Source organism: Lithobates pipiens, unplaced genomic scaffold, assembly GCF_037356315.1.
Source record: "Lithobates pipiens isolate NorthernLeopardFrog02 unplaced genomic scaffold, aLitPip1_a1.2 Scaffold_8, whole genome shotgun sequence".
Classification (NCBI taxonomy): domain Eukaryota; kingdom Metazoa; phylum Chordata; class Amphibia; order Anura; family Ranidae; genus Lithobates; species Lithobates pipiens.
Window position 1 is genome coordinate 72,018,617 of NW_027507903.1, and position 23,041 is coordinate 72,041,657.

Sequence of the window (23,041 nt, forward strand, 5' to 3'; positions counted from 1 at the left end):
CTCTAATACTTACCATAGCCTCTGCTCCAACTGGCTCCAGTGCTCTCTTCTTCTTCTCTTGTCAAATTTGTTTATTGAATTCTAACAATTAGTATACATAAGTACATATGGTGGCAGCAAAAGAAAATATCACATATATGGTAATAATTTGTGTTGTAGTTTAAACATAAACTAAAAGTAGTTTAACTAAAACAATTTTAGCATGGATCTAACTACTCAAACGATTGTGTCATGCATTGTATAAGAGAGGATAAAGCCAACTTAGACCAGGTTAATACAAGATGACCTTAGAGTAATCTTAGGTAGGAGAAAAAATAGATAGGGAAGAAAGAAATGAGAGGTAGTAGGGGTCCCCGGGGTGGTACATCGTAATAAACACATACCATGAATGCAGAGAATTAAAGTATAAATGGGGATTACCAAGGTCTTAGTAGGGAAGCGTCAAAATTGTAAGGCAAAAAGTCTCTTCTTCTCAAAGCTCCATCCATTAACCCTGCAATGTGACTGCAGCCATAAGCAGCTTAGATAGGAGGCTGCAGTGACCTGGTCACACAGATAAAGGGAGCTTGCTGGAGTATGGAATAAGGTAAGTATTTCTCCTTATTTCGGCACTCCTGAAGATAAGGAGAATTTAAATCCTAAAGTGTAGGGAAAGTTCACTGCATGGGTATCTGAGTTCAATTTTAAAGAGAATTTCCAGTAAAACAGATGACAGCAATCAAAAAGCTACAATTGTCATAAACACTGCAACTATGCTAAAACCACTTCCCCCCGGGCAGTAGCAACCCCCGACCCCGTCGCTTGATCGTCAGCCCACCAGCCCAGCGCTTCCTCCTCGTCGGCTTCACCTTGCATCGCCTCCTCCTCAGCTTCACTGTGGCTTCCCCTGCATCTTCACCTCCTCCTCGGTAGCCAATACGATCGCTTCTCCTTTTGGCCATTCAGGTCTCAGGACCCGCTTCCTGATAGGAAGACAATAGCCTCTGGCTCTAATCACGTGCTTTTAAAAAAAAGAAAAACCCAGTTGGAATCCATGCGCCTGGCGCCCTGCATGTAGATTAGGGGTCGGAAGCATGGATTGGGGGGGGGGCCGTGCCCCTATGCCCCCATATGGATGGGCCGCCACTAGTAGGAGTCATTCCTCAATAACTTCCACTCTCTCTACTTTCTGTGCCACCAGTCATCATCAGTCTGAGTGTTGGCTGTGGGGGCAAAAAAACACTTGTGATGTGTAACTCTGTGCAGTTCTATAACCATGTAGCCTCTCTTACCTTGTACTGCAGCCTGCTCTGACCCCCAGGACTGGAAGGTATCTCTAAAACATGCACTACTCACCCCCATACCTAAAAAGCCGTTCTTGGACCCTACCAGTCTTAACAACCTACACCCTATCTCCTTGCTCCCTTTTTCCTCTAAACTCCTTGAACGCCTGGTTTACAACCGAGTGACCAACTCATTAAGAATAACCTTCTTGATTCCTTTCAATCTGGATTTCGCCCTCAACACTCCACAGAAACTGCTGTTTTAAAACTCACAAATGACCTATTAATTGGAAAAACCAACAGACACTATTCTGTATTCCTTCTTCTGGACCTTTCAGCTGCCTTTGACATGGTTGACCACCCCCTCCTCCTCGAAAAACTTTACTCCCTTGGTCTCCGTGACTGCTCTTCAGTGGTTCTCATCCTACCCATCCCAACGCACCTTCAGTGGCACTTACAATTCTACTTCCTCCACTCCGATTCCCTTCTCCGTCGGGGTCCCCCAAGGTTCTGTTCTTGGACTTCTTTTATTTTCAATCTACACCTCTTCCCTGGGTCAGCTAATAGCCTCTCACAGCTTTCAATATCATTTCTATGCTGACGACACACAAATCTATCTCTCCACCCCTCAACTCACTTCATCAGTCTTCTTACACATCACTAACTTACTAACACACATATCTGTATGGATGTCACACCACTTCCTCAAACTCAACTTGTCCAAAACCGAACTTATAATATTTCCTCCCCCACGTGCCTCTTCTCCTGACTTCTCTATCAAGAGCAATGGCACAACCATCCACCAATCCCCACATGCCAGGGTGCTAGGTGTTATCCTGGGCTCTGAATTCTCCTTTCGGCCCCACATCCAATCACTTTCCAAAGCTTGCCACCTCAACCTCCGCAACATCTCTAACACCAAACGCTTTATCAGCGCTGCAACACGGGCGCTTTTAATTCTTTCCTCGACTGCTAGCAGGGATCAAAAGCTCCCTGCTAGTGGCATAAAAGCACTGCCATAACAGTGGTAAAGCGCTGCTAAAACTAGCGGCGCTTTACCACTGACCCCGGCACCACTCCAGTGTGAAAGGGATCTTAATGTGGAACTCTACTCTCTCCATCAACATTTAATCTAGATGGTGCTAGCATTAGTAAACACGATAGGAAGCTAAAGGTAAAGATAGGGCATAAACCACTTGCCAACCAGCTGCTGTCATTATACGGCGGCCGGTCGGCATGATTAGGCGAACCACCGTAGCTGTATGTCGACCCCTTTAAGTGGGATAACAGGCTGAACTGCTGGGGTGTCGATGCTCGTGACCGGTGGTTGCGATGACTGCCGGCCATGAGCGATCACGGGAATGAGAGGCAGAACCCCTAGGGACGTGTGTGTGTGTAAACACACAAAATCCCTGTTCTGTGAGCTGAGGAGAGAGAGATTGTGAGTTTCTAATAGCTAGGAACTACAATCTGTCATCTCCTCTAGTCAGTCCCATCCCCCCACAGTTAGAACACACACATAGGGAACACAGTTAACCCCTTGATCTTCCCCTAGTGTTAACCCCTACCCTGCCAGTGACATTTACATAGTCAGAGTATACAGAGCATATTTATAGCACTGATCGCTGTATAAATGCCAATGTTCCCAAAAATGTGTCAAAATCGTCCGATGTGTCCACCATAATGTCGCAGCCCTGATAAAAATCGCAGATCGCCGCCATTACTAGTAATAAATAAATAAATAAATAAAATGCCATAAATCTATCTTATATAATAATAATAAGATAATAATCTATACCTATTTTGTAGATGATATAACTTTTGAGCAAACCAATCAATACACGCTTATTGTAATTTATTTTACCAAAAATATGTAGGAGAATACATATCGGCCTAAACTGAGGAAAAAATGTAAAAAAAAAAAACATTTGGGATATTTATTATACCAAAAAGTAAAAGATTTTTTTTTTCAAAATTTCGCTCTTCTGTTGTTTATAGCGCAAAAAATAAAAACCACAGAGATGATCAAATACCACCAAAAGAAAGCTCTATTTGTGGGAAAAAAAATAAGCCAATTTTGTTTGTGTACAGCGTTGCACGACCAATTTTCAGTTAACCACTTGCCGACCGCCGCACGACGATGTACGTCGACAGAATGGCACGGGCAGGCATAAGGGCTTACATGTACGTTCGGGAGCGATCCCGGACGAGGGGACGGCCATTCATTCATGGCCACCCCCTCGCGATCGCTCCCGACGAATGAAAATGTCCCGTGACATCACTTCCTCTCCTGTAATGTAAACACAGGAGAGGAAGTGATGTATTCTCTCCTCCGTGTCGGTATTTTTCGTTCCGGCACCGAGGAGAGAGCATCGGTGAGTTGCACAAGCACTACACTACACAGTAGAACATGCCAGGCACACTCACACCCCCCCTTTACCCCCCGATCACCCCCCAATTACCCCTGCCCCCCCAGTCACAGTGACACCAATTGCTTTTTTTTTTTTTTGCATTGGTGTCATTTGTGACTGTAATAACTGTTAGGGCAGTTAGGGTTAGCCCCCTTTAGTTCTAATGTGCCCCCCTAACCCCCCCAATAAAGGTTTAACCCCGTGATCACCCCCCCTCGCCAGTGTCACTAAGGCTGGGTTCACATTGCAGCGGTTTATGAGAACGAATGTGATTCGCACCGCACTGCAGTGCAAATCACATCCGATCTCTGTGCGATTCGAGTTCAGCCATACAGATAGTATGGCTGAATTCGTGTCGCACCCGCCGCACCCGCCGCAAATTCGCACGGGACCCTTTTTTTGGCCCGCAGCAGAATCGGATCGCATGGGTGTTCACACCATGCGATCCGAGTTTGCAGATCGCACTGCGATATGCGAACTGATCTGGGGGTGTCATTAACATTTCACTGACACTCCCAGCAGTTCGCATAGGGCAGTGTGAACTGCCGCCGGGAGGCATGCGATGCGGGAACCCGCCGCGGATTCATGGCGTTCCCGCATCGCTCCAGTGTGAACCCAGCCTAATAAGCGATCATTTTTCTGATCGCTGTATTAGTGTCACAGGTGACGCTAGTTAGGCAGGTAGGTATTTAGGTTCGCCGCAGGTTTTTATAGCGTCAGGGACCCCCATATACTACCGCATAAAGCCCCCTGATTTCCCCCTAGTTAACCCTTTCACCAGTGATCACCATATAACTGTTACAGGTGATGCTGGTTGGTTAGTTATTTTTTTATAGTTTCAGGGCACCCGCCATTTATTACCTAATAAAGGTTTAACCCCCTGATCACCCGGCGGGTGTCATTTGTGACTGTAATAACTGTTAGGGCAGTTAGGGTTAGCCCCCTTTAGTTCTAAAGTACCCCCCTAACCCCCCCAATAAAGGTTTAACCCCGTGATCACCCCCCGTCGCCAGTGTCACTAAGGCTGGGTTCACATTGCAGCGGTTTATGAGAACGGATGTGATTCGCACCGCACTGCAGTGCAAATCACATCCGATCTCTGTGCGATTCGAGTTCAGCCATACAGATAGTATGGCTGAATTCGTGTCGCACCCGCCGCACCCGCCACAAACTCGCACGGGACCCTTTTTTGGGTCCGCAGCAGAATCGGATCGCATGGGTGTTCACACCATGCGATCCGAGTTTGCAGATCGCACTGCGATATGCGAACTGATCTGGGGGTGTCATTAACATTTCACTGACACTCCCAGCAGTTCGCATAGGGCAGTGTGAACTGCCGCCGGGAGGCATGTGATGCGGGAACCCGCCGCGCATTCGTGGCGTTCCCACATCGCTCCAGTGTGAACCCAGCCTAATAAGCGATCGTTTTTCTGATCACTGTATTAGTGTCACAGGTGACGCTAGTTAGGCAGGTAGGTATTTAGGTTCGCCGCAGCTTTTTATAGCGCCAGGGACCCCCATATACTACCGCATAAAGCCCCCTGATTGCCCCCTAGTTAACCCTTTCACCAGTGATCACCATATAACTGTTACAGGTGACGCTGGTTGGTTAGTTATTTTTTTTATAGTTTCAGGGCACCCGCCATTTATTACCTAGTCTCACTAGTGTACCCCTAAATTTAGGGGTGTCTACTTTCCAAAATGGGGTCATTTGGGGGGGGTTTGTGCCATCTTGCCATTTTATGGCCTTCAAAACTGTAACGCCCTTAGAAAGCCTGAAGGCGGTGCTTGGTTTTCGGGGCCCCGTACGCGGCTAGGCTCCCAAAAAGTCCCACATATGTGGTATCCCCGTACTCAGGAGAAGCAGCAGAATTTATTTTGGGGTGTCATTTCACATATGCCCATGGCATGCGTGAGCAATATATCATTTAGTGACAACTTTGTGAAAAAAAAAAAAAAAAAAAAGTTTGTAATTTTCCCGCAACTTGTGGCAAAATATAAAATATTCCATGGACTCAACATGCCTCTCAGCAAATAGCTTGGGGTGTCTACTTTCTAAAATGGGGTCATTTGTGGGGGTTTTGTGCCATCTTGGCATTTTATGGCCTTCAAAACTGTAATAGGTAGTGAGGAGTGAAGTCAAATATTTACGCCCTTAGAAAACCTGAAGGCGGTTCTTGGTTTTCGGGGCCCCGTACGCGGCTAGGCTCCCAAAAAGTCCCACATATGTGGTATCCCCGTACTCAGGAGAAGCAGCAGAATTTATTTTGGGGTGTCATTTCACATATGCCCGCAATATATCATTTAGTGACAACTTTGTGAAAAAAAAAAAAAAAAAATTAAAGTTTGTAATTTTCCCGCAACTTGTGGCAAAATATAAAATATTCCATGGACTCAAAATGCCTCTCAGCAAATAGCTTGGGGTGTCTACTTTCTAAAATGGGGTCATTTGTGGGGGTTTTGTGCCATCTTGGCATTTTATGGCCTTCAAAACTGTAATAGGTAGTGAGAAGTGAAATCAAAAATTTACGCCCTTAGAAAGCCTGAAGGCGGTGCTTGGTTTTCGGGGCCCCGTACGCGGCTAGGCTCCCAAAAAGTCCCACATATGTGGTATCCCCGTACTCAGGAGAAGCAGCAGAATTTATTTTGGGGTGTCATTTCACATACGCCCATAGCATGTGTGAGCAATATATCATTTAGTGACAACTTTGTGTAAAAAAAAAAAATTTTTATTTTTTGTCATTATTCAATCGCTTGAGGCAAAAAAATAAAATATTCAATGGGCTCAACATGCCACTTATCAATTTCCTTAGGGTGTCTACTTTCCAAAATGGCGTCATTTGGGGGGGTTTTGTACTGCCCTGCCATTTTAGCACCTCAAGAAATGAGATAGGCAGTCGTAAACTAAAAGCTGCGTAAATTCCAGAAAACGTACCTTAGTTTGTAGATGTGACAACTTTTGCGCAAACCAATAAATATACAATTATTGACTTTTTTTTTACCAAAGACATGTGGCTGAATACATTTTGGCCTAAATGTATGACTAAAATTGAGTTTATTGGATTTTTCTAATAACAAAAAGTAGAAAATATCATTTTTTTTCAAAATTTGCGGTCTTTTTACGTTTATATCGCAAAAAATAAAAATCGCAGAGGCAATCAAATACCATCAAAAGAAAGCTCTATTTGTGGGAAGAAAAGGACGCAAATTTTGTTTGGGTACAACATTGCATGACCGCGCAATTACCAGTTAAAGCAGCACAGTGCCAAATTGTAAAAAGACCTCTGGTCATTTACCAGCAAAATGGTCCGGTCTGAAGGTGGTTAAAGCGCGCAGTGCCGAATCGCTAAAAATGGCCTGGTCATTGAGCAGCCAAATCTTCCGGGGCTGAAGTGGTTAATCAGGTGTGTTTTTTTTTAATTCTTCAGTTACTTCGTGGTTTCCAGGTCTAGGCAAATGATGTCATACATCCCAGGACTCTTCATGAGCAGATGAGGGGTTTCTCCGCTAAGCAAACCCTCCTGCCTGCATGCCTGAGCTAATGGCACATGGATTCCAGGAAGTACATGAATCACTTGCCCTTATTCAAGATGCTTATGGCTAGGGCTAGAAATGCTAGGGGGTGTTTTTCAAAATGATGTTTCAACAAAATAATGCATGGAGACATGGACGAATGGGGGAGTTTGCGTTAAATCTAAAAAAAAAATGAAATAGCTGTTTCGGTTTGTGATGCTTAAATGCAGTGTAGTTCTTCTTTAAGTAAATCAGGTGTTTAAATAGATGTGTAGCTGCCTGCACAACATATGGAATTTGTATGCTTAGATTGCAGGAACTGATAAAGGTGCTTGTCTTTGTTGCAATAACTGCAATCCATGTGTATGGCCATACTTATATTTAGAGAAAATGTGCCCTTACCTACTATGAATGCATATACTATCCTGAAGGGCAGTCACAGAACATAGATATTAAATATCATTTTTTTCAACTATTCGTGATCTTAAGGCCCCTTTCACACTGGGGCGGTGCGGCCGTCGGCGGTAAAACGGCGCTATTTTTAGAGGCGCTTTACCGTCGTTTTAGCGGAAAAGGGTTAAAACCGCCCGCAAAGCGCTGCTGCAGCGGCGCTTTGCCTGCGGTAGTGCCGCGTTGTACCATTGATTTCAATACACCGCTCCTTCACCGCTCCAGAGATGCGGCTAGCAGGACTTTTTTCACTGTCCTGCTAGCGCACCGCTCCAGTGTGAAAGCCCTCTGGCTTTCACACTGGAGTGAAAGGGGCCGGTTTTTTCAGGCGCTACACAGGCGCTATTTTTAGCGCTGTAACGCCTGAAAACCGCCCCAGTGTGAAAGGGGCGTGTGCTACATGTCCTGCGACTTGGGACTGCAAAGTCGCATAACAAGTCCTACCCCATGATTTCCAATGAGTACCATTCATATCTGTGTGACTTCAAGTCGCAACAACTTCAAAGTAGCCCCTGCACTACTTTAGTCCAACTTTGATGCGACTTGGGGTCCATTGACCTCAAGATTACACAGACATTGCTTCAAGTCGCATCAAAATCTCTGCAAAATCATTGGAATTTCCGGTTGCACAAGTGTAAAGGGGACCTAAAATGTTTTTCAATGGAAAATCAGACACCCTATTTTAGGCTAGTATATATGGCTGAATGAAATCACTATAACACCACCAATATTTACATAGATTTTATATCCTTGTCCATAGCTCTTCAGGAACATATCATGTGATGAAGCACAGTCATTATATCTCAAGATTTGGCAGTAAACTGGGATTGCAGTGTATCGGGATGAATGAAAATGGGGTTATATTTAACAGCAATCCATCATTGTGGAAGGTGATTCGGCCCTTCTTTAATAGAGGTATGTTTCTGTTCTGGTTTTAAAAGATTCCTTTTTTTTTTACGTATTTCTCCTTCTATTAAAGCAGAACTCCAGGCAAAGATAACAAGCTAAAAATGAATAGCCCATTAGATAACATAACTAATCCCACTTTTTCTGCAATATTATGCTTGAATCTAGAAATTTCCCAAGCATTATGCCGCATACACACGATTGGAAATTCGGCCAGCAAAAGACTGATGAGAGCTTTTGGTCGGAAAATGCGAGTGTGTGTATGCTCCATCAGACTTTTGCTGGCTGAATTTCGGCCAGCAAAAGATTGAGAGCAGGTTCTCAATTTTTCGGTCGGAAAAAAATTCCTATCCGAAAATGCGTTTGTGTGTATGCAGTTCCGACAAGCAAAAACTCACACATGCTCAGATTCAACTACGAGACGAAAGCTATTGGCTTCTAGCTATTGAACTCTTTCTAGTCCCGTCGTACACGTTGTATGTCACCGCGTTCTAGACGGCCGTAATTTGGTGTGACCATGTGTAGGCAAGGCAGCTTGAGCGAAATCCTGTCGGAAGTCCGTTGGGAAAACCATCAGAGGTTTTTCCGACCAAAATTCTGATCATGTGTACGCACCATTAGTCTCTTTCTGCCAGTAGATGTCCTCAGTCTGATGGCTAGTGCCATTAACCCCACTTTCTCTTAGCCCAGGTCATCCTGGACCAACCCTAAGCCTGTGCCTGGACAGTGAAAGGAGAAGCAGCACAGTGATGAGCTCCACTCTCTCTCTGCTTTCCTCTTCTGTCAGCACATGAACTGATTGGCTTCTTGTACTGTTTTCTCGCTAATACTCCAGCCCTGCTGTACAGGGGCCGCGAGGGGCTGTTATCAGGTCAGATTACGGCACATACTGCTTTAGAAAACACATCTATGATGTTTTAATAATTACAGAGCTTTTTTTTTTCTTTTTATCTTCCTAAAGTTCAGATTTAAATACTGTGTAGCCATGCTTATTTTTGTTTTCGGCTTTTTTAGCTCTCTTTCATGTGGCTTTTTGTTTAGGACAAATTTATTAATAGGTACCTACTAAAGGTACATAGACATTAGAAGACATCTGAACTTTCCTGTTTAGTCACTACCATGCAAAGATCTTCATAACTGTGGTCATTCTCAGGAAACTAAACACCCCCTGGCTGTCAGATCTCAGGAAAAGCAACAAAGGTTTTGTTTTGCTGGCTGGTAGAAATTGGTTGTCAGATTGTTTTGTTAAAGGGATGTTAAAGACTTGTTTTTTTTTTCTTTAAAATAACAAACATGTTCTGCTTACCTTCTCTGTGCAGTGGTTTTGCAGCCCAGATCCTCCTCTTTTAGGGTCCCACTCAGGAGCTCCTGGCCCCTCCCTTCTGCCCGGTGCCCCCACAGCAAGCAGCTTGCTGTGGGGGCACTCAAGCAGGCGTGCTCCCGACCTTTAGCTCTATGTCCAGTCACACATGGGGCTGTGGCTCGGCCCTGCCCCTCTGTCTCCTGATTGGCTCACTGGCTGTGATTGACAGCAGGGGGAGCAAATGGCTGCTGCTAAAAGCCAATCAGGAGTGTGAATTCCCAGAGAGACAAGGCTCTCGTGGACATCACTGGATCAAGAGGGGGCTCAGGTAAGTATTGGGGGGGGAGAGGGGGGAGGCTGCTACACACAGAAGTTTATTTTTTACATTCATACATAGAATGCATGAAAGTAGAAAAAAAAAACTTGTGCCTTTACAACCACTTTAAGCACAATAAGCACACTGTGGGACTTACACTATAAGGCTGGATTCACACCTATGCATTTTTAGTGCTTTTTGCATTTTGCAGATTTGCTCTACAGAACATGTGCCATAGGAAATCATGTTAAATAGACTGTAATGCAAATCTGCAAAATGCAAAAAGCACAAAAAAAAAAAAATGCATAGGTGTGAATCCAGCCTAAAATGATGTAATATTATACTATAGTTAATTGCAAAACAATAAAAATATAAATATAAATATAAATTTTAGGCAGGTGTGAAAAAATTGAATGGAAAGTAAATGAACAGAAGAGAAAACCATATCCAATCAATATTTGGTGTATCCACCCTTCAAATAAGCATTAATTATTTTAGGTACACTTGCACGCAGTTTTTAAAGGAACTCGACGGGTAGGTTGTTATAACATCTTGGAGAATCATTTACAGATCTTCTGTGGATGTCAGCTGCCTCAAATCCTGTTTTCAGAAATGGAAGTGTTAATAGTTTATTTTTTTATCAATTAACAACATTGAAAGTAAATGAACAGAAGAGAAATCCAAATCAAATCAGGAATAAACTCGGGAGGTAAGTTGTTCCAAATATCTTAAAATACCAACCACAGATGTTCTGTGGATGTAGGCTGACTCAAATCCTTCTGTCTCTTCATGTAATCTTGGACAGACTCCATGATAGTTACATAGTTACATAGTCAGGTTGAAAAAAGACACAAGTCCATCCAGTTCAACCACAAAAAAAAAAAAAAAAATATCATACAATCCCATATACCCAATTCTATACCCGCAGTTGATCCAGAGGAAGGCGAAAAACCCCAGCAGAGCATGATCCAATTTGCTTAAGCAGGGGGAAAAAGTTTCTTCCTGATCCCCCCGAGAGGCAATTTTCCCCGGATCAACTTTACCTATAAATGTTAGTACCCAGTTATATTATGTATATTTGGGAAATAATCCAGGCCTTTCTTAAAGCAATCTACTGAGCTGGCCAGAACCACCTCTGCAGGGAGTCTATTCCACATTTTCACAGCTATTACTGTGAAGAATCCTTTCCGTATTTGGAGATGAAATCTATTTTCCTCTAGACGTAAAGAGTGCCCCCTTGTCCTCTTTGCTGACTGTAAAGTGAATAAATCAACACCAAGTTCACTATATGGACCCCTTATATATTTGAACATGTTGATCATATCCCCCCTTAATCTCCTCTTCTCAAGAGTGAATAAATTCAGTTCCTCTAATATTTCCTCATAGCGGAGTTCCTCCATGCCTCTTATCAGTTTGGTTGCCCTTCTCTGCACTTTCTCCAGTTCCCCGATATCCTTTTTGAGAACTGGTGCCTAAAACTGAACTGCATATTCCAGATGAGGTCTTACTGATGATTAGAACACTTTCAAAATGATATCTCTCTCTGGAGTCCATACCTCTCTTAAAAGAAGAAAGGACTTTGCTCGCCTTGAAAACCGCAGCTTTGCATTGCATGCTATTATTGAACTTATGATCTACCAAAACCCCCAGATCCTTCTCCACTATGGATCAGTTGTACTCCCCCTAGCATGTATGATGTATGCATATTCTTAGCCCCCAAGTGCATAACTTTACATTTATCAACATTAAACCTCATCTGCCACATAGTCGCCCAATTAGACAGAGCATTGAGGTCGGCTTGTTACTTGGAGACATCCTGTAAGGACGTTATTCCACTGCATAGCTTGGTGTCATCTGCAAAGACAGAAATGTTACTTTTGATCCCAGACCCAATATCATTTATAAAGATATTAAAAAGTTAAGGGTCCCAGCACTGAACCTTGGGGTACACCACTCATAACCTTAGACCATTCAGAGTAAGAATCATTAACCACTATTCTCTGAATTCTGTCTTTTAGCCAGTTTCCTATCCATTTACAAACTGATATTTCCAAACCTGTAGACTTTACCTTACACATGAGCCATGTGTGCGGAACTGTATCGAATGATGTTGAGATCAGGGCTCTGTGGGGGCCAAGCCACCACTTCCAGAACTGCTTCTGGTTCTTTACACTGAAGATAGTTCTTAATGACATTGGCTGAATGTTTGGGGTTATTGTCATGCTGAAGAATAAATTTAGGGCCAATCACACGCCTCCCTGATGGCATGATGAACAAGTATCTGCCTGTGTTTCTCAGTATTGAGGACAGCATTGACCCTGACTAAATCTCTAACTCAACTTGCATAAATGCAGCCCCAAACTTTCCAGGAACCTCCACCATGTTTCACTGTTGCCTGCAGATACTCATTATTGTACTACTCTCCAGAGCAACAAACTGCGTCCTGCTACACCCAAATATTTCACATTTTGACTCATCAGTCCAGAGCACCAGCTGCCATTTTCTGCACCCCAGTTCCTATGTTTTTGTGCATAGTTGAGTTGCTTAGCCTTGTTTCCATGTCCTATGCTATGAGTTGCACATCATCATTGGTATTAGAACTGCTTTACTGAATAAACCCATCAATAAAACACAGACAGCATTGACAGGGGAATCAGCAATTGTCTTCTCCCGGCAGGAAGGCGGGGAAGCCGTCCCCGACGGGAGAAGACGGTGATTTTTTTCTAGCGGCAATAGCAAGATAATCCAGCAGGCTGGCTGTACACAAGTTGATCGATCAATCAACTTGGTACATTCGGCCTGCCCATTAACGGTTCAAATCTCGAGCGGTTCCTGCTGACAAACCAATATTTGAACCATGTATAACCTGCCCAACAGCCTCTCTTTTTATTCTTGCATCTGACTAAAGTTGGATGCCTCTAGAGCATCCAAAGGTCTTATTAGTTCTAAAATGAGCTGCCACAAAAATAAGTATTTACATTTTAAAAGTGATAAAGTTGTGCAATGCTGGGGCAATGCAATTGTCATCAATAGAACTATATCCTAGTCATTTACAATAATTTATATAGGCCATAATTAAGCTCTTCACTGAAATAGAACTAATGACAGGTCATAGTGAATGCACATTGACTGTAGAGCACATTTTAAAGCAAATAGGAATACTTGAGATGTTTAAAGTCACACAGCTGTTTTTAGATATTCAGATGTCATAGTTGAACAATTCTTTTGTTTCACATGCATGCTAAACAAGAGCTAATTGAAAGGGTCATAGATTGCCATCTGCTGGTAAGTGTTTGTATGGCATCTTTCAATATTTTTGTTAAAGTCTATGCCTGGACAAACAAGCATATGCAGTACATTTCAGCAATACACAGGGAATCCCTTGTGTTTTATCCATATAAAGACCCTACAACTACAGAAAACAAGAAAACACTTGCAGGAAATGCTCTCAGTTCTGTGGGGATTGTCCAGTTTTCTATTACCTTACTACTAAGACTCAACCACTCTCCCATCTCCACAAAATAAAGGGTAATCATTCTGTAGTCCAAAAATAAGTACAGGGAATTCTAATCACAAAACACTAGTAATTAACAAACCAAAGGGGTATTATATATGATTATGTATGTATATATATATACATCTATATATCTATCTATCTATCTATCTATAGATAGATAGATAGATAGATAGATAGATAGATAGACAGCGCCATCAGCATGGAACTGGTGGAAACCAGTAGGACCCAGGGGCATCCATCTACAGTACTGTCCAGAGAAGTCTGGCCAGAAGTGGTCTTTGTGGAAGAATTGCAGCCAAAAAGCCAAACCTCCAACGTGGAAACAAGGCTAAACAATTCAACTATGCACACAAACATAGAAACTGGGGTGCAGAAAAATGGCAGCAGGTGCTCTGTTTGCTGGAGGGCAGGAGAGCAGTACAATAATGAATGTCTGTAGGCAACAGTGAAGCATGGTGGAGGTTCTTGGAAGTTTGGAGCTACATTTCTGCAGAGTTGGAGATTTGGTCAGGATGAATGGTGTTCCCAATGCTGAGAAATACAGGCAGATATATCCATCATTCCATACCATCAGAGAGGCATGTGATTGGCCCCAAATGTATTCTGCAGCAGGACAATGAACCCAAACATATGGCCAATGTCATTAAGAATTATCTTCAGCATAAAGAAAAACAAGGAGTCCTGGAGGTGATGGTTTGGACCCCGCAGAGCCCCGATGTCACAATCATCGAGTCTGTCTGGGATTACATGAAGAGACAGAATATCCGTGGTTAGTACTTTAAGATATTTGGAACAACTTACCTGCCAAGTGTTCCCTGATCTGATTTGGATTTCTCTGCTGTTCATTTATTTTTCATATTGTTAATTGATAAAAAATAAACTATTAACACTTCTAGTTCTGAATACATTTGTAATTCACAGCATCTTTTCACACCTGCCCAAAACAAAAAACTTTTACACATATATATATATATATATATATATCTTATTGTGTGTGTGTGTGTGTATTATATATATATATATATATATATATATATATATATATATATATATATATAGAAAGGCCAGTATGGTGGCCTGGAATTATGGGAGGAGCCGGTGGGGTATATAACTAGCCCGTTCGCCTGCCTTCCTCGTCGGTTCCGGTGCGCGATATCTGATACGTCAGAAATCAAGGGCCGACTGTTTGAGACCAAACGTAGCGAGTTGTGTTCGTGAGTCCCCGTGTTTGTCTTGATCGTGTCCGTGTTGTCAGTCGTCTTGTCGTCGTTGGCGTTTGTGTGTTTTCCGTCCGAGTGTCGCAATACTCAACGAAATTGCCGTTGTCGTACAACGCGTCTGGGCCGGCTGTCGCAGGTAGGGCTTCGGCACCCATTTTCATTTCATGTGTTACAATGTCACTTAAACACGATATCCTGAACTCACGAACCTCTCACCTTTCATTTCACGGACGTTTTAAACCGTGTCACTCGTACTCGTTACCTCATGTCACTACTCCTTTTTCTTGCGAAGGAAAGTTGTTATTTCCTTTCGAGACGCGTCGGTCGTGCCACATCGGGCACTTCATTTCGTAGGCACGTCAGGTCGAGCCGAACGACTCCCCAATCATTTCTTAAATATTCGAATCGGTCGAATCACTTTGATACCACAGCCGACTGCTCGTTACGTTAATGCTAGCAGTCCGGATCATTTCGAATGTCGTGTCCTTTCAAACGGTAAACCGGTCCGACCGTTCCAAATACGATTCATTTCATATATTTGAGTCATTTCGATCATTTCATTCCGTTCGAATTATTTCGATCATTTCATGTCACTTCGCATCATTTCAATCTTTTTATATCAGATCGAATCATTTCATTTCTGTCACTCACCGCGCTCCGGTGCGAATCCTGTCGCATCCCCCATGCACCGATTCGCTTCGGAGTGTCCTAGTTCTTCGGCCTCATTTCTGTACATGCTCCAGAGACTGAGTCACTCGCAGGTTCAGGCACAATCCCTGATTCTAGTCTTTGTCATGGCATACCATTTCTGTCACTTATTACGCTCCGATTCGAATCCCGTCGCATGCATTAATGCACCGATTCGTTCCAGTGTGCCCAGCTGTTACGCCTCATTTCAGTACATGCTCCAGAGAAGGATTCTTTGTGGTAACCATCTGTCCAGTCGTTGATTCTTGTCTCTGTCATGGCATATCATTTTCTGTCACTTATCACGCTCCGATTCGAATCCTGTTGCATTTATTGATGCACCGATTTGTTCCGGTGTGCCCAGCTGTCACGCCTCATTTCAGTACATGCTCCAAAGACAGGATTCGTTTGTTTCATTCATGGGCACATCCTCTGATTCTTGTCTTTGTCATGGGTATCATTTCATCTCACCTATCACGCTCCGGTACGAGTAGTCACATCCGTGCACCAAATTCGTCTCGGCGTGCCCTAGGACAGGCCTCATTTTCAGTACATGCTCCAGAATCCGTTTCGTGCTCGGTCGCAAGATGGTGGCATGGCGATCCGGACATCTGTCATGGCGGATTCACTCATTTCACTGTCATATCGCTTCCCGGTTCAAGTCTAGTTGATTTTTCAAACTTTGGATTCCTACCGGGGGCTTGGCTCATCGACCACATTTCACTATAAGTTGCTTCTAAGTTTCATACCTGCTAAAAAAAAAAAAGAAAAAAAAAAAAAAGGAAGCTACATTTCATTTTGTTGTTTGTTTTATTTCTTTTATTTTGTTTCATTTCATTTCTAAAATCTCACCTCCATGAAGTCACTATTTTGGCTAGCATTTCTGTTCAGGTATAGAACTCTCAAACTTCACCTTCATCTCCTCAGATCAGTCGAGTTTTCAGTAGGTCCACCCTGCACCTGGTGGGACGGTGCCTCCTTAGGTTCCGCGTAGGAGAAAACCCGAACCCAAGGACTAATAGGCTCGCCTGGTCTGGATTACGCCACCATGTCTCGGGCTGGCAGCGAGGACCTCACTGCCCCATTATCTCTAGTCTCAGAGAGTGGCAGCCAACGGTCTCCCAGAGCATGGACTATTCCTAAGCTGACAGCTGAGCTTAGGCGCAGAGGCGTACCCTTTCCGGCAACAGCCAGAAAGGCCGAGCTTTTCAGGCTCCTCTTTCCTCCCCCAGCAGCGGCTGAGGCTAGTACCCAGCAGGCCTCACTGGGCTCTATCGCTTCTTCTATTTCACAGCTCCATACCTTGGTGTCTTCCCTGTCGACCTCAATGTCAGAGGTCCAGTATCGGGTGGCCCTCCTCGAGACCCGCCCACCCGTGTCTCCTCCAGTACCAGCATCCCAGGCAGTGACTAACCCTCTCGCAGGTACCACCGGGTGTACATCGGTGGTGTACCCTTCTCATCTGGTATCAGCTAGCATCAGGAAGGACATCCTAGAGGGCAAGGACGTCAATCTGGCTTCGCTTCTCATCTCCATTCATGAACTGGCAGAAAACAAGGCTTATACATGGGGGGACGTGTCGGAGGTCCTCAAGACCAAAGACCCCAGGCTGGACAGGAAGCTTTCTGTCACCGAATTTACATTGGCCTTCGGCATGATGAGGGACATCATCTGCTCAGTCTCCCCTGGCAGGAGGGAGGAGCTGGATCGCTACCTCCATGTGGTAGTAGATCTAGGTTATAAATACGGCGGTTTTTCATTTTACGACTTCCACCGCTCCTTCTCCGCTAAGGCGGCCGCCAGGCTCGTCCAGTTCCAGACGCCTACTGATTGGAGCGTCATGGATACAGAGCTATTCTGCCGCCACTTCGCGGGGCTATGGTCTCCTCTTTGTGCGATTTGCCAATCGGCTACTCACACCACGACTTGGTGCGCTAGCTCAGTGGCAGCCCCGCCCTCAGACGGCCCTTCTACCTCAGGTACCGCTCAGGGCCCACAGGCGCCGGCACGCCTGCCGCAGACGGATAAATTTGGGCGCCCGGTCAAGACCATGGGGGGTGCAGCAATCTGCAACAATTATAATAGCGGCTCATGCAATTTCAGTCAGTGCAGGCTGCTCCACGTATGCACGCAGTGTCATAGGGCTCATCCCAGGATTATGTGTGAGGTCAAACAGATTAAGAATCTTGACTAAGCCGGGTCAACGTCTCGTGGCTCAGCATCTACCTTACCAATCATCCTACCCCCTCACTATCCGTCTACCTTGTCCAGGGCTTCACTCAGGGCTTTCACACTGGACTTATTTCTCTCCCTCACCTCACGCATGAATGCCAGAACCTGCGGTCAGCAGCTATGGATGAACGAGCCATTGACCAACTACTACAGTCAGATCTGTCCCCAGTCTTAATTCCCTTATCCCCTCAGAGGAGTTCTCCCTCAAGTATACATCTGTAGACACGGCCATCCAGGCCATTCTCAAAACAGGCACAGGAACCTGGCTCTCCAAGGCCGACATCTCGGACGCCTTCAAGCTCCTTCCCATCCACCCATCTCTCTGGTGCTGGCATGGCATCAAGTGGAAGGAGCGGTACTATTTTGCCACCAAACTAACATTCGGGTCCAAGAGCAGCCCCTGGCTCTTCGATACTTTCGCACAGACTCTCACGTGGATCCTGCTGCACGTAGCCCAGTGTCGGGGAGTCATACATTATCTGGATGACTTCCTGCTGATCGAGCCACCCGGCTCACCTCCAGGAGATCTGGATAAGTTAAGGGCGGTCTTCAGTAACCTCAACGTCCCCATTGCCGAGCACAAGGTGGATGGTCCAACGCAGACCATCACCTTTCTCGGGGTCAACCTAGACACCAACACCATGCAGGCTAGCCTCCCCCTGGACAAACTGGCCCGCATCAGGACGGTCCTGAGGGACTTCACCCGTGCCAGAACTTACACCAAGAGACAGCTACAGTCCCTACTCGGCATGCTGAATTTCGCCATGCGCATCATCCCTCAGGGTCGCGCATTCGTGTCACGCCTATTAGTCTTACTGTCCCTCTCACAGGACCCGGAGCAAGTCCTCAGCCTGGATCCCACGGCGATAGCAGACCTTGCTATGTGGGAGGAGTTCCTATCCTCTTGGAATGGCGTGTCCCTGTTCATTCCCTCTGTGTCTTCCCTTTCACCCCAGGTGGTGACCGACGCAGCGGCCTCCACAGGCTTTGCGGCTATTTTTGGCCATCTGTGGCTCGCAGCTCCCTGGCCTCCCCAGATACTGGCTATTCCTGGCTTCGCCGAGACGTCCTCCCTCTTTGAGTTGTACCCTATCGTAGCTGCAGCTCACACATGGGGCCGCAGTTGGTCGGGGCAAACGGTGACCTTTTCTACAGATAATTTAGCCACTGCGGAGATCATTAATAAAGGCAGATCCAACTCTCTAGCAATTATGTCCTTCCTTCGTCGACTGGTCCAGCTTTCTTTATCATTTCAGTTCAATATCCATTGTTCCTTCATCCCCGGTAAATTCAATCAGGCAGCGGACGCCCTCTCCCGCTTTAACTTTGTCTCTTTTTTGATCAGGTACCCGGAGCTGGACCAACATCAGCAGCTATCCCGGACTGGTCTCAGCTGACCCTGGATTAGCACCACACCTCCTAGCGGCGACCCAACTCATCGAGCACTCCCTCTAACGCAATACCCTCAAGGCCTATCAATCGGCCTGGAGGGCCTTTAACCGCTTCATGACGTGTCACAGCACAGAGACGTCCCGTGTCAAGCAAGTCCTAGGCTTCATTTCCCACTGCCACTCGGAGTTGGCGTTGTCCTTTAATACAATCCGGCTATATCTGGCCGGTGTACAACATTTCTCGTCCCTCCAGGACCCTACCGAACCTTCCTTATTTTCTTATCACGCCGTACGGGCTCTTATGCGCGGCATCCAGAAGCGCCAGCCAGTGGCCCGCACCAAACGGCTGCCTATTACAGGAGACGTTTTTTAGAGTTATGTCAGATATTCTGGCCACTTCACCTTTTGGTCTCCGCATAAGTATCGTCTTGCAAGCAGCCATACACCTGGCCTTCTACGGCTTCTTACGGCCAGGCGAGTTTACTTGTAATGGCCCCTCAGCACGCATGCTGTGCAAGCACCACCTGGTCCGATACGAAGATCATTATATTCTACACTTAGCAGTCTCCAAGACGCAGCAGCTTGGCTCGGGTACTGACATACATTTCTATAAAGACCAACAACCGCTGGTGCCCGGTCGCCATTCTCACCCGCTTGTTAAACCTTCTGGCCGGTCAACCAGGGTCTGGCCCGCTTCTGCCATTTCACACTAAACCACTGAACGCCGCCCAGTTTATGGAACATGTCAGGATACTTCTGGGCATCCTTCACCTCAATCCTACTCACTACTCCGGACATTCTTTCCGTATCGGAGCAGCTTCAACCGACTCCCGCCAAGGGGTCCCGGACCATGTTATCAAGAAGTTGGGCAGATGGAAGTCCACCTGTTTCGCCCGTTACATACCCAACCCGCAAGTGGAGATGGCCCAGGCCTTTGTTAAACTCACCCAGTCTCAAACTGGAAACAATAAAATACAACCCCTACCTGAATGTTTTTGCCCCCTTATTTTGGTATACCGTACGTTGGACCAGGGCACACTTTCAGGTCCATTTCTAGGGAGGGAGTTTATGTTAACCTTGTTTGTCATCCTTATACGTATCGGTCAGAGGGCTCTAGACCATAAATAGAAAGGCCAGTATGGTGGCCTGGAATTATGGGAGGAGCCCGGTGGGGTATATAACTAGCCCGTTCGCCTGCCTTCCTCGTCGGTTCCGGTGCGCGATACCCACCCACCCATCCCCTTTTTAGGGCATTTCTCAGGCATTATACTCCTCATGAGAGTACTCATTTCACTCCATTTCATATTCATCTCATTTATACCCATTTCTCTATCTAGGGTATGCCCCCTTATTTTGGTATACCGTACGTTGGACCAGGGCACACTTTCAGGTCCATTTCTAGGAAGGGAGTTTATGTTAACCTTGTTTGTCATCCTTATACGTATCGGTCAGAGGGCTCTAGACCATAAATATATATATATATATATATATATATATATATATATATATATATATATTACACACATATATATATATATATATATATATATATATATATATATATATATATATGTGTGTGTAGCGGTACCCCCGTGGAGGCTGCTGGGAAAATTGTTGAATGGCATCCAGAGAGGCTGAAAGCAGGCCGCGCCTGTCCTTTTATCACTCCTCCCAACAGGCAGTTCTGCACACTTTGCATTGTCTGCCGTGTAGTTCAGAGCTGATCCAGCTAACAGAACCACTTCCTCCCACTCCCACTTGGCTGGTTCTGAGAGAGAATAAACACTTAATGCACCTAACTGAACTGCATTCTATCACCTGCCAGAGATGACAGCGCCACCTATGGTCAGGCAGAACACCATGCAATCCAGCCAGACTGGTACTGAGGCCAAAATTTTGTGTAATTGGACCCAAAACTAAACTGCGGTTCCAGGATTATTAAATGACAAAAACACATAGCGCGTGCTCTTCAGGAAACGGCGCTACATACTTCCTCTTCCAATTTAGACAATGTCCTCATCGTCTGGGAAAGAAAGGAAAAAACCCAGAAAAAACTACTTCTAGTCCTAACAAAATTGAGTACCTGAACTTTAGTGTTGGAATGGGGAAAAAAGGGAAGGAAACAATAAAACGTTGAACATTTATATATAAAAAATTTAACAGCAATACAAGATCACTTTACACACAATGCAGCCCAAAACCTGACTACCTACACCACCCACTCTCCGGTAGCTTGATAGAGGTTCTCCTGCAAAGGAAACACATATAAAGACAACAACACCATCATCCCTTCAAGGCAGGTCCTCATCATAAAATGATGAGTCCCTTTCTTCCGACTTAAACTGTTTCTAAAGATCAAAAGATTCAGAATGTTCTCTTTCCTTTTTTGTATAAACTCACACTAACTAGTGGCGAGAGTCGTAAGTGCTAGTCCTTTTCTCTAACAAATGCTGTGTTGTGTAGAACTTGACACGTAGTCTCCCCAAAAGCCTACCATCTAACTGTCTACCAACAGTCCTTGATGTCAAGCAAAAGTAGGGGGAGCAAAGTTTTTTTTTTTCAAGAAAAGAAAAAGTTCTGGTAACTCACTTCACCAGTAAAACCTAGGGTCTGGTAGCATCACTGATTTCCCTTGAGCATCTATCGTTGTCACAAAGTAGACGACATTGTCCCTTCCCGGTCTGCAGATAACCACCTTGTCCGCATATATGTGCCTCCCATAACTCCATTGCTGGAGGTACCCAGTAAACCGTTCGTGCATGTCCAAAGAAAAGATCTTCTTCCTGAACGGTTTTGGAACCTTTAAGTAGTTCCAGACGTCCTCCGCATACCACTCCTCACGGTGCTGTTCAATAACATCCATTACTTCTTTAGGCACATAAGGGAATTCAAACCTGTATTAAGATGCTACCCGCTTATTGAGCAGTCTCTGAGACCTCGCAAGTTTCGACAAAGCTCTGGAATTCCCATCTCCGGGAGGTACACAGGAGTTAGGGGCTTTGCACACCAGGGTATCAGAGCTTGTCTTAGGCGTGGGCAAGTTTACGAGTTTTGGCAAAGTTAGGTCTATTATGGTCAGGGTTTCTGCCCGTGGCGTCACACTCCCCAAATTTAGGGCCAGCCATCAGGAGATGCTGCAAGTTGCAGCAACATCATCCGAGTTAGCCCAAAGCATATCCTGCGACATAGTCTCGAATAACTCATCATCTCCAGTGTCAGAGAGAGAGTCCAACTCCGAATATCTCAACTCCTCCCCTGGGAGATAATTCCTCACAGTCCCACCCAACACAATGGCCCAGACTTCTCACCATCAGTGTTGGCAGATCTCTCCGATACGACCTCTGAGCCCTGGGGGCTGGTCAGGATGACCAGGACTAAACAGACAGAAAGCTCTTCTGGACTGGAACCCCAAAGCACATGACGTCAGCACCTTAAGTACCCTCTCCCAGAATGCACAGCAAGAGGACACTCCCACTGGGCTGGTTCCCGAAAGAGAATAAACACTTAATGCACCTAACAGAACTACGTTCTATCACCTGCTAGAGAGGACAGAGCCACCTATGGTCAGGCAAAACATCATGCAATCCAGCCAGACTGGTACTGAGGCCAAAATTGTGTGTAAATGAACCCAAAACCAAACTGCGGTTCCAGAAATATTAAATGACAAAAACACATAGTGCGTGCTCTTCAGGAGCCGACGCTACATATAAAATGTGTGTTAATATTTCTGTGAGGTATTAGAGACACACTTACTGACTCTCTGACACCATACATAAAATAAGGGGCACAGTTTTCACCAGGACAGGAAAAGCACAGGCAGGAATAAACATGTG

The 23,041-nt window shown here is 45.1% G+C and overlaps 1 protein-coding gene across 1 annotated transcript in view; it reads left to right on the forward strand.

Moving 5' to 3' along the window:
* Window positions 1–23,041, forward strand: part of CYP19A1 (cytochrome P450 family 19 subfamily A member 1) — a 136,041-nt gene that overhangs the window by 50,199 nt on the left and 62,801 nt on the right. The window contains exon 4 of the mRNA XM_077468397.1: window positions 8,397–8,551. Coding sequence (XP_077324523.1) covers window positions 8,397–8,551 — 155 coding nt within the window. The remainder of the gene's footprint in view (window positions 1–8,396; window positions 8,552–23,041) is intronic.